The sequence below is a fragment of the Colias philodice genome, chromosome 19 (assembly GCF_061535455.1).
Source record: "Colias philodice isolate Cphi_HAF_F1 chromosome 19, ilColPhil1 Martin Lab GWU primary, whole genome shotgun sequence".
Classification (NCBI taxonomy): domain Eukaryota; kingdom Metazoa; phylum Arthropoda; class Insecta; order Lepidoptera; family Pieridae; genus Colias; species Colias philodice.
In genome coordinates, this window is record NC_143104.1 from 746,467 (window position 1) to 759,016 (window position 12,550).

The 12,550-nt window shown below is 34.7% G+C and overlaps 1 protein-coding gene across 1 annotated transcript in view; it reads right to left on the bottom strand.

The window, feature by feature from the left end:
• LOC149479704 (uncharacterized) overlaps nt 1-12,550 on the bottom strand; it is a 126,208-nt gene that overhangs the window by 24,155 nt on the left and 89,503 nt on the right. Inside the window, exons 5-8 of the mRNA XM_089707631.1 lie at nt 8,389-8,547; nt 7,615-7,796; nt 6,947-7,112; nt 114-6,047 (exon numbers count right to left, since the gene is read on the bottom strand). Coding sequence (XP_089563757.1) covers nt 114-6,047; nt 6,947-7,112; nt 7,615-7,796; nt 8,389-8,547 — 6,441 coding nt within the window. The remainder of the gene's footprint in view (nt 1-113; nt 6,048-6,946; nt 7,113-7,614; nt 7,797-8,388; nt 8,548-12,550) is intronic.

Sequence of the window (12,550 nt, forward strand, 5' to 3'; positions counted from 1 at the left end):
TGGCTCCTTGCTGATTGGTTTTTCAGATTTTTCAATTGTGTCCTTAACGGGACTAGGTGAGAAAGGCTTTGCTTTGTCATCAACGATTTCTTTAACTGGACTTGGCCCCTTACTGGTTGGTTGCGCTAATTTATCAAATGTCTCCTTAACGGGGCTAGGTTCTTGTTCGAAAGGTTTTATTTTTTCATCAACGGATTCTTTAACAGGACTTGGCTCCTTACTGGTTGGTTGCGCTAATTTATCAAATATCTCCTTAACGGGGCTAGGTTCTTGTTCGAAAGGTTTTGTTTTTTCATCAACGGACTCTTTAACAGGACTTGGCTCCTTTTCAATTGGTTTTTCTAATTTGTCAGCAATTTCCTTAACGGGGCTAGGTTCTTTTTCGAAAAGCTTTTGTATGTCTGCAACTGTTTCTTTAACAGGACTTGGCTCCTTACTGGTTGGTTGCGGTAATTTATCAAATATCTCCTTAACGGGACCAATTTCCTTTTGGAAAGGTTTTGCTTTTTCATCAACTGTTTCTTTAATAGGACTCGGCTCCTTTTCAATTGGTTTTTCTAATTTGTCAGCAACTTCCTTAACGGGGCTAGGTTCTTCTTCGAAAGGTTTTGCTGTTTCATGAACCGTTTCTTTTACAGGACTTGGCTCCTTTTCAATTGTTTCCTCTAATTTGTCAGCAACCTCCTTAACTGGGCTAGGTTTTTTTTGGAAAGGCTCTGCTTTTTCATCAACTGTTTCTTTAATAGTACTTGGCTCCTTTTCAATTGGTTTTTCTAATTTGTCAGCAACTTCCTTAACGGGGCTAGGTTCTTTTTCGATAGGTTTTACTTTGTCATCAGCTGTTTCTTTAACAGGACTTGGCTCCTTGCTGATTGGTTTTTCTGATGTGTCAATTGTCTCCTTAACGGGACTATGTTCTTTTTCTTTAACTGGACTTGGCTCCTTACCAGTTGGTTTCTCTGTTTTATCAATTGCCTCCTTTATGGGGCTAGGTTCCTTTTCGAAAGGCTTTTCTTTTTCATCAACTGTTTCCTTTACAGGAGTTGGCTCTTTTTCAATTTGTTTTTCTAATTTATCAATTGTCTCCTTAACAGGACTAGGTTCTTTTTCGAAAGGTTTTGCTTTGTCATCAGCAATTTCTTTAACAGGACTTGGCTCCTTGCTGATTGGTTTTTCTGATGTGTCAATTGTCTCCTTTACGGGACTAGGTTCTTTTTCTTTAACTGGACTTGGATCCTTACCAGTTGGTTTCTCTGATTTATCAATTTCCTCCTTTACGGGGCTAGGTTCCTTTTCGAAAAGCTTTTCTTTGTCATCAACGATTTCTTTAACTGGACTTGGCTCCTTACTGGTTGGTTGCGCTAATTTATCAAATGTCTCCTTCGCAGGACTAGGTTCTTTTTCGAAAGGTTTTGCGTTTTCATCAACTGTTTCTTTAACAGGACTTGGCTCCCTACCAGTTGGTTTCTCTGATGTGTCAGTAGCCTCTTTATTGGGGCTTGGTTCTTTTTTAAAAGGTTTTGCTTTGTCATCAACGGTTTCTTTAACAAGACTTGGCTCCTTGCTGATTGGTTTTTCTGATGTGTCAATTGTCTCCTTAACGGGACTAGGTACTTTTTCGAAAGGTTTTGCTTTTTCATCAACTGTTTCTTTAACAGGACTTGGTTTGTCAAAAGTTTCTTTTACATGGCTTTCTTGGTGCTCCTTTGATTCTACCATGGTGATAGAACTTGCTTTATTGGAGTCTGAAATAAGCTTCTTTAAGGTTGAATCAACGTCATCTTCTTGACTTAGTTTTTCTTTCGTATCTGTTTCTTTAATTAAATGTGTCTGTATTGGTTCTAATTGTTTTGATGTTATGACAACCTTAGAAAGTTTTCGATTTTCAGAAGTTTGTCGTTTTATATTATAATCTGAAATATAGATAACTATAACATGTACAGTTGTGGGAATTGTGTTTATAAATATTTCCTTTGAAGTATTAATGGTTACTTTTTCCTTAAATTTAGATCTCGTTCTCGTTGTTAATATTTCTTTCACCGTTACAACTGTCATTCTTTGTTTTGTACTTTTCCCATTTACAATTATCATACTTTCGGATTGCTCCTCTTCCATTTTTTTACTTTCTAGAATATTATAATCGTTCAATTCTAATATATCAAATTCATTTTCTTCATTTACGTCAGTAAGAATTGTGCTTCCATTCATTTCAGTCTTGTAAGTCCCATCTGGATATTCGTAAGTAGTAGTTATTATGGTGACAATTTTTAATTTTTGAAGTACGTTTCGTTTATCTGAAAACTTTGTTTTTATTATTCTTGTTACAATTATTCTTTTTATTGATTCATTATTTTCTTTTATGTCATCAATCTTTTCCGTCATCGTTTGTTCAGGCTCATCGTAAACAAAGTAGGTATTAATAATTTTTTGAACTTCATCATCGAATGATATCAATTGCAACATATTTTGCTCATTAACAGTTAATTCTTTAAAAGGTTTTTCTATATCCCTCGGTATATCGATAGATTCTTTTAGTTTTTCGGGTTCAGATACCTTATCATTTTTTCTTGAGAATAATCCTTTGGCTTTACTCAGTTTCTCATCAAATTTATTCATAAAGCTTCCTATAACAGATTTGGTCTCTTTTTTCTTATCCTTTGATGCTTTGCTAGTTATTTCTTCTTTATGTATCTCAAAATCTTTATCTGCACTCACTTGTTTCGGAACAAGTTTGTCAGAAGAAGGACTTAATTTGGTGTCAGCCTTTGAAATACTTACATCCAAGCTTTCAGTAGGATGTTCCTTTTCAGGAACTTCACTGAAAGGCTTTTTCTCATCTCTCGTTATTTCTTTTGAATATGTCGTTGAAACCAATTCTTTGCTTTCAGTTTCGTCTTTTTTCTTCAACTCCGCTATTTTTTCTTCCAATTTTTCTAGTGTTTTGGCAGACTCTAATGTCAGGCTTATGCGTTTCTCAGATTTCTCTTGTTCTTTATCTTCAGGCAACAATTTGTCTTTAAAGTCATTTGCGAGTCTCTTACTTTCACTGAGAACCGTTTTCTCGGAAGTTTCGCTTACATCTTCAGATGTTATGGACTTAACTGGGGAAACTTCTTTTTGCATTTTTTCTGTAGTTTCAATAGACTTTTCTTTGCGGTATAATTCCTCACTGTCTTCAGCTTGCCTTTCAACTTGTGGTAATGGTTGATCAGCATGTATATCTTTTTGACTCAATAAAAATGATTTAGTTGCTTCAATTATATTATTATCCTCGGGCATAGTTGTAGGAGCCGATTTTTCTGGTGATCTCATTAAAATAGGAGATTTTTCTGCAATTAATTCCTCTAAAGTTTTTTCAGATTTAAGTACCTCCGCGACATCTGCTACAATTTTTTCAACGTCCTTCGGGCTAAGGGGGGGTTTCTCTGTAGATTCTAATTTTTGTGCTTCTTCTATTTCTTTTTCTACGTCTTCTGGTATTGAGGGAATTTTATCAGGCATTGTATGTACATCCTCTATACCAATAAAATCTTCTTTAATTGGTGAATCTATAGTAGTAATATGCGTTTCCCGTAATGCTTCTGTAAATTGTCCGTAACTATATTGACGGTCTCCATATTCTTTAACTGGTTCTAAGGTTTTTCCAGCTACAAACTCCTTCATTTGTTCTTGATACATAGGTGATTCTGGGGCTGATCCAGGGGTAACTGTTACTAATTCTGGATGTGACGGGCGTTGAATAGTACTAACGATAACATTTTCTTGAATTGTTTTTATATCTTGCATTCCTTTATCTTCTTTAATAGTCAATGGTAATACTTTTGGAACTTTAGTTTCTTTCATTGTTTCACTGTGCTTTCGCTTTATTACTTCTTCCGTAATAGGCGTTTTCTTTTCTTCATATGTCCTGTAATCTACTTCTTCGTGTAATGGAAGATCAGCGACTTCGTCAGGGGTTTTAACTATATCCCTAATTGGGACTTGATGCGGTGTAAGTTTTATTCCTCTTTCTAAGCTTGTAGGTTTTTGAATGTCGAAAGATCCTTTTGGTTGAACAATTTCCTTGGTATGTTCTTTGATATACTTTTCTTCAATTTGTTGGTCTTCTTTTATTTCATCTAATGGAATACGTTCATCTTCTGGAAGAGTGGGTGCTGTTGTTGCACCTGATTCTATAGTTGTTGATACTTTTTCATCGGGTTGTGATTCTTGTACTATATTTTCAAGTGAGTCCTTTGGTTTTACAGCACTCTTGCTATCAGATGTTCTTTTTTCACTACTTATATCTTGTTTTTCTTCGACACTTATCGACTGATCTTTAGAATCTATTCGTTTTTCTTGATCTTGAGTCAGTTTAGCTTTTGTTTCTTCATTTACTTTATCATCAATATCTTTTATTTTAACTTTTTCAGATTCTTCTTTATCTTTAATATGTTTTTGTAACTCGTCTTCTTTTTCAGCAATAGAATCCTCAGTATATTGGTCAACTTCTTCTTTTTCAATTATCAAATACTCTTCTTCAAATTCTCCATCAATAATAGCTTCCCTTTTTGTTTCATCCAACAAACATGTAATTTTTTCAATGTCAGAACGACCAATAAATTCAACTTTTTCTTCTGCGTCACCATCACGCTTAAATACTGCTTCAATTTCTCTAACTATTTCCTGTTCTTCTCTTTCATCCAATTCTTGCTGTTTAATGTCATCAATAGATCTAGAAGTATCCTCATCAGACTTTTTAGCATCTTTTAATATGTCCTCGTAATTTACCCTTTGTAATCCTATTAACTTTGATGTATCAGTTTTTATTGACTTAATACTTTTTGAAGGACTTTTAGCCGCTTTCAATCCCTTGACAGGTGATGCTAAAGGTCTTGGTCGTCTCGAAATGGGTTCTCGTTTTGGCTTTGGTTCCTTTTTCTCAGGTGCTTTTTGCACTAGGTCTCGTTTAGGTGACACTTGCTTAAATTTAGACTCTAGAACGCGTCGATTACTAGCTTCCTTTGCACTTTTTGCCGGAGTGCTTCCTGGACTTATTCTCCTTGTTTTGAGCTTAACTTTATCCTTTACAATTTGTCCTTTAATTTCACTGCTCTTCTTTGGCGTGGTTGGAGGGGACTTTTTATCGTCTGCGACACCCTTTTTCTCAGCGGTCGTAGTACTACTAATTTTTTTATCAGCAGATTTTTGTGTAATTCGATGACTAGTTTTACTTTTTGGTACTGAAGTTAATAATTCCGATTTCGTTTTGTCGGCTTTTCTTCTAGATTCAATTCTAAATTTATTGTCTATTTCTTGTTTTTTGGAATCTTCTTTTTGTACAGTATCTTTTATACCTTCAGTCTTATCAACACGTTTTGTTTTTTTGTCACTAGATTTTTCTGTTTTTCTTACATCTTTTTTCTTTATTAAACTATCTGTAACAGTGCTTTCATATTGTGCTATTTTTTCTTCTAATTTGTTTGTATCTGCTCTTGCAATAATTGTTTCTTGTAATACAGATTCGATTCGTTTGTCCTCTTCATCAACAAGTTCACTTATCAATTTATTGTCGATAATATTTTTTGAAACCGCTTCATCCTTGATTTTATCAAATTTGGATATTGTTTCTTGGTCCACAATTTTCTCATCTTTTTTTTCAGTCAATATTGGTTTGTCTTTAGGTGTTTTACTGCTGACAGTTTTTGTCGTTTTTGTAGAGGTCACAGTCGTTTTCGTTTGAGCAACAGGAACGCTTGCCATTTGTCGGCCCGTATAAGTTGGATGTTGAAGAAACTCTAAATGTCTTAACTTCTCCAAACCTTCAAATATCTTGTGTTGAGGCGTAGATCCGGGGAACATAAGGCGTGTAATATTATCATCAGGATTTGCAGGTCGCCACACTAATAATGCACATATTGACACTAAGTTGGGTATTGGAAAATTAAATGCTCCAGAAATATTAGCACCTTCGAATAGCTTTTGTTCACCACTATGCCATTTCTTTAAGAATTCACGAACATACTTCGAGTCCTTGGACGGATTCAAAACGTACATATCCAACGTCCCTGAAAAGAACATAATTAAAATTAAAACAATGTTTCAGGCAAATACTAAATAATAATATCTGATTAATTTTAAATACATCTAGGAAATTTAGATTTTTTTATTTACTTTTTTGTGTATTTTTTAAAATTCACAAAAAAAGTGTAAATTAAAAATATCCGTCGACCATATAACTTTTCTAATGTAAGCAGGGCAGGGTAGCATTATGAACAGTTTTAAAGGTGAACGTGTAAATGGATAGCAAATAAAATATTTTAGTAATAAATTCGTCGTTTCGTTTTTAATTATTATTTTTTGAGTTTGAGACAAAATTGACATAAGCTTTGCTAAAGTTGTAGAACAAAATATGTTGTCAGGACTTATTATTATATTTTTTTTATAACAACCCCGACAATGGAGCAGGACCCACTTGATGGTCACTAACGAATACTACCATACCCGTGGCCCTGTCGTTGATACAGCTTGACGGAACACAGTGGGGTTTCGGTCGGTAGGAATCTGACATAACCCACGGCCCCTTCTCCGGGGGCCGTGGGCCGCGTTTCTGTGCAAGATTTCCCCACTTAAAAAAAGAGCCCACTTGATGGTAGGTGATGGTCGCCCATGACAATTCACAGCAATAGAGTAAGTCCACACGGCGCGTTGCGTCAGCGTTGCGTCGTCGCAACGCAAATATTTGACGCATAGCCGGCCACACGGGCGCTGCGCCATCGCAGCGTTCTACTACTACAACTGAGCGCTGACACCCCCTCCCGCTTCGTCTCGGCGGCTGCTGTCCGTCACGTGTGTGTGTGAACACCTTGGTTATTTGTATGTAAAACGACGCAGCGACAGCGCTACGACGACGCAACGCTGACGCGACGCGCCGTGTGGACTTAGAGGAGAATGAAAGATTACTCACCGTGTCCCACTTTGTGGTACAAGTTGACGGGTCGGTCGCTGCGGTAGCACGCGTGCGCGCGCAGCTGCAGGCGGCGCAGGTCCCCCAGCAGCGCCGCGCCCGCGCGCACCAGCGACACCTGCAGCGGGTCGTCCTTGTCCTCCTCCGTGGAGGGGCCCGCGCGCTCCTGGGGAGTATTTATTTAACCATTTATTGTACATTACAATGTACAGTATAGGTAATTATAGTTGTATAGATATATTATTGTTGTATAGATGCGAGTTAAAGTACAAAAGGTGACCTTATCGCTTAAAAGCGATTTCTTCCAGGACACATAAGGTAGAAGATAAATAATTAAATATATAATACATATGATTAATGTAATGCACGAAGTACATACAAAATTGTCACTTACAGGAAAAATTTTGCAAATTAAGCAATTTTGTATTGACTGAAAAATGAAAAAGTATATTCCAATTAAATAACAGAATTCAAATTATTTATTGCAAGAATGCAGTTACAAATATAAGAGTTGTTCTTACAATTTTATAGTGCTAATGCATTCTACCCATTATCTGGATGTACAAATATTTAAACAGAAATAAGATGAAGTGGTTTAAAACAAACTACTTATATCGACATTTCCAGAATTTTCACAAATTTAAACTTTCACTCCATACATAACTTACCTCGAGGTTACAAAAGAAGTGTCCAATCTGCGGATACACACTAGCCGTCGCCTTACGGCGCAGTACAGCAGCGAGCCCGGCCACAGAGCAGTTGTTAAGGCGCGTGAGTAGCACTGCGTCGAGGCGGTCGAGGTGACGCGCGAAGTCCCACCAGCACGCCTTGCGGGAGAACCCGCCGTCCACTGAAAATACGAATTAACAAGTGAACGAAGATGTTCTAGAACTGTATAGACGTATACAGTTTACTATATCTATATCTATATCCATTACTATATCTTTTTTTTCTGTTTTGTATATTATATTACTAAGAGTTACATGGTGGCAAATAAAACGCTTTCTATTTCTATTTCTATAGAATTAAACTAGCTAGCTAATTTGCTAATTACTGGTGGTACCAGAGCATCAAGTAAAGATGTAGCAATAAAGTGTCTCGGACGGCAAAAGAACTATTATAATCTAATAGTTTCTGAGTTATGCGTAATAAACAAAACAACTATTTTATTTTATAATATGGAAGTATAATTATTAATGTAAACAAATTGGACAGCACACTACGAAGCAAGGAAGGAATTAAAAAATTAAGAAAAAAATGCTCAGACAAATCTAAATCATAATTAAATGATTTTAATCGTATTATCGTAGTAGCACCACTTTTTTAAATAAAATTTAAACAATAATTAAACTGGAACTATTAACAAAGAATCAGACTGGCTATTAATGAAACACAAACAACACTAGCATACATAATTCCTAACATAATACAAAAGAACTCACCAAGCATATTAAATCCGTTGATTCCAAAGAGAGCAGCGTCCCCCTGTCCACCGGGGAACACATAGAGCGTGGGGTGACTGAATCGGATGTTGCCTACCACGTCACTGGGGACCAGTAGCTGTTCCAGACTAGCTGGAACTATGTACGGTTCCAGGTAGGCTGGAATTAGTAGAAGAATGTTTTAGTAAATGGTAGATCCCTATTATTTTACTTGATCTGTGAATTGTGCCAAATAAGGTAGTTAATTTTTAATAATTTTTTTAACCTCAACTGTGCTGTGTACATACAATTTTGGTTGGCATTTTACCGCAACATGTGATTAAATCCATACTAATATTATAATTAAATGCGAAAGTAACTCTGTCTGTCTGTCTGTTACTCAATCACACCTAAACTACTGACCCAATTTGCATGAAATTTGGTATGGAGAATTTAACATCAGGAGAATCCGGGGGCAAAGAAAAATACATGAATATTGTTTTCAATAAAAATGATGATGATGATATTGTTCATGAAATTAATAATAATTCCATAATTCCAGGGCACTGGTGAAAGCGCCCAACGACCAGGCGAGTTTATACGTTCGCTAGTTATGCAGATACTGAGCCATTCTGCGCACGCGCGGCCTGTGGATAGAGAGCATAGCGTACGGGATGTGGGTGGGAATAGGTGGGTGGTTTACTTTAATCAGTCGTAAAAATTTCCAATTTTACGAAGATTAGAAAAATGATTTTAACAATAGTTAGGGAAATTTCGATTGACAGAAAAATTACGATAAGTCAGGAAAAATTTCTATAAGTCAGGAAAATTTCCATACTTAAGTCGGGAAAATTTCTATAAGCTGGAAAATTTCCATAAGGAAGGAAAATTTCTATACGCCAGGAAAAGTTCTATAAACAAGGAAAATTTCCATAAGAAAGGAAAATTTCCATAAGTCCGGAAAATTTCTATAAGCCAGGAAAATTTCCATAAGTCCGGAAAATTTCTATACGTCAGGAAAAATTCCATGAGAAATGGAAATTTAAGACAGTAAAATTACCATAAGCCAGGAAAATTTCCACGAGTCGGGAAAATTTCGATAAGCCAGGAAAATTTCTATACGTCAGGGAAAATTCCATGACAAAGGAAAATTTAAGACAGGAAAATTTCCATAAGCCAGGAAAATTTCTATAAGCCAGCAAAATTTCTATATGCCAGGAAAATTTCTATATGCCAGGAAAAATCGTCAGGAAAATTTGTATAAGTCAAAAAAATTATATACGCCAGGAAAATTTCTATACGCCAGGAAAATTTCTATATGCCAGGAAAATTTCTATAGGCCAGGAAAATTTCTATATGCCAGGAAAATTTCTATACGCGAGGAAAATGTCTTTACGTCAGGAAATATTCTATAAGCCAGGACAATTTCTATACGTGAGGAAAATTTTTATAAGTCAGGAAAAATCCATAAGTCGGGAAAATTTCGATAAGACAGGAAAATTTCTCTGTGGGGAAAATTTATATAAGTCAGGAAAATTTCGATAAGTCAATAAAAAATAATATTATAAATAAATTATGATAAATACGTATTTAAGGCGATAGAAACGATTCAACTATAAATAATTTATATTTAAACATGGTATGCATAATAAATAACCTTATATTTTTACTACTAATTAATACAACGGTTCCGTGAGATGGGAGAGGATACGGAAGATTGCTCTAAACCGTTGTTAGGCGATTGTGAAGGTAATATTAAATATTTATTTAAATACCTATTTGATTTGATAGATAAATTAAAAAATTTAATCAGAGAGATAGTGTAAAAAGCAGTTTTAATCCTACTAATATTATAAATGCGAAAGTTTGTGAGGATGTGTGTGTGTGTGTGTGTGTGTGTGTGTGTTTGTTACTCTTTCACGCAAATACTACTGAACCGATTACAATGAAATTTAGCACACATATAGAAGGTAACTTGGTTGGTTACACATAGGGTAGGTTTTATCCCGGAAATCCCACGGGAACGGGAACTATGCGGGTTTTCCTTTGAAAACGCGGGCGAAGCCGCGGGCGGAAATCTAGTTTGTGTATAATTAGTCAAAATTGTCAGCTGTGGTGTGTACCTTTTTAAATAAATAATTAATAAAAACATAAATTTATTTATTTGAATTATTTCAGATAATTGCAATATCCATACTTATATGTAATTGTTAGTTTATTTTTACCTTAAAACTATGTTCATATTTTAATTACATAATTAATTATTAACAATACTATTTTAAATTACAATCTATTAGGCAATGATCTTGTTCACCTTTAACAAATATTATATTAAGAAATTAGAATAGCGATTATGATTAGCATACGGATTGGGATTTAGTTGTAGACTATAATTATTGTAGTCATAAAATAAATGCAAGGAAAAAAAATTTTATGTTAGTGAATTTTCTATTTAAAAACATTTTGATTGCACTTATTGGATCGCTTTAGCCTTTGCTGTGAACCAATAAACGTATTATCTCGAGAAAATTTCTAATTTCATTAAAACTAATCAGAAAAATATTAATTTACTAGCTTTCCGCCCGCGGCTTCGCCCGCGTTTTCAAAGAAAAACCCGTTCCCGTAGGATTTCCGGGATAAAACCTATCCTATGTCCTTTCTCGGGTATCAAAATATCTCTATACCAAATTTCATGCAAATTGGTTCAGTAGTTAAGGCGTGATTGAGTAACAGACAGACAGACAGAGTTACTTTCGCATTTATAATATTATTAAGTATGGATCCGCACATGTAATAAAATATTTATAAACCAAATATCTTATTATTGTACTTTTAAAATGAAGCAAATCATCATTTCGAAACTCAATGTAATAAGAAACACATTTGATCACAGCTTTTTATAAGTAAAAACAAAACATATCTATACAATTCTTATCTATAAGATATATCAATACTGCATTTCCCCTACAGCCTGTAATTCACTTTAGTGCATCCGTAGTATAAGTAGAGCGGAAACAGCTAGGTCACTGGTTTCAGACTACATTCAGGACGGCTAGATTTAGGTCAATTCTGAGTCCTAACGAACCTTTCAGCTTTTAACGTGATTTGTACGATCTCGTGTGTATCTTGAGTTTGTTATCGAGACTAAAATGTTTGTATGTGATATCGAAATATCCTAGCTGTATGCTGTTTGATTCTTAACAGTAAATGATTTTATTTAAAGTAAGGTATTTCATCTAAATGTAGTGATGACTTTTATGGTATCACATTTAGGGCTGATTTTTCAATCCTTGGTTAAAACTTATTCGTCGAATAATGTATAAAACTACCATTTTAAAAATGTATTCTAATGGCCCGTATTTGACAGTTTACGTGACATTTTAATATTATCGTGTAATACTTTATTGGACGGGTAAGTTTTATCTAAGCATTGAAAAATCGGCGATAGAGCATTTTACACAAAAACCAAAAAAGTTATTGTTAAGCTTTCAAGCATAAATACATATCAATAGAAAGAAATTAGAGACAAACATATTACATACATTAATGTAAAGCCAACCATCGATGTCTCATGTCGTTATAACACCGAAACAATAATGTGATAATTTGCGAATTATTCAAAGGCAGTCCAATTATCTCAGATGAGATTTAATGGGTACTTGTGTGGTTTACGTTAAATGTTACGACTTAAGACATAGTCTACGGCGTTACGATTTATATGGAAAATCTGTCTGTAGATATATACATTATACAATTTAAGTGGATGCCGATCAATTTTATTTATCGTCAGAAGTATAAGATTTCTTAACATACAAGAAAATATAACTAAAAATAATTTAACGAATTTAACATACAATTAGATTTATTGTAAGGCGTAATTATATTCATAGACCAACATATTCGTTGCAATGAAAGCAAAATTGCAAAAGAATTCGTATTTGGAATGGCTCTATCACTAACAAAATCCATGACGATAAATCTAGTAGTTAGAATTAAATAGAGTTACTCCTATAATACACTAATAAAGTTTCAACCTGGTATATGGAAATTTCCAAAACCAAGTTTCCATACAGTTTACACTGAAGCGAGACGTGAACAATGGAAATGTTCAACATTCGTAACTTCGTCTCGTTAGTGTAACTTGTCACAATTTGCGAAACTTCGCCAAATTATTCGTAGAATT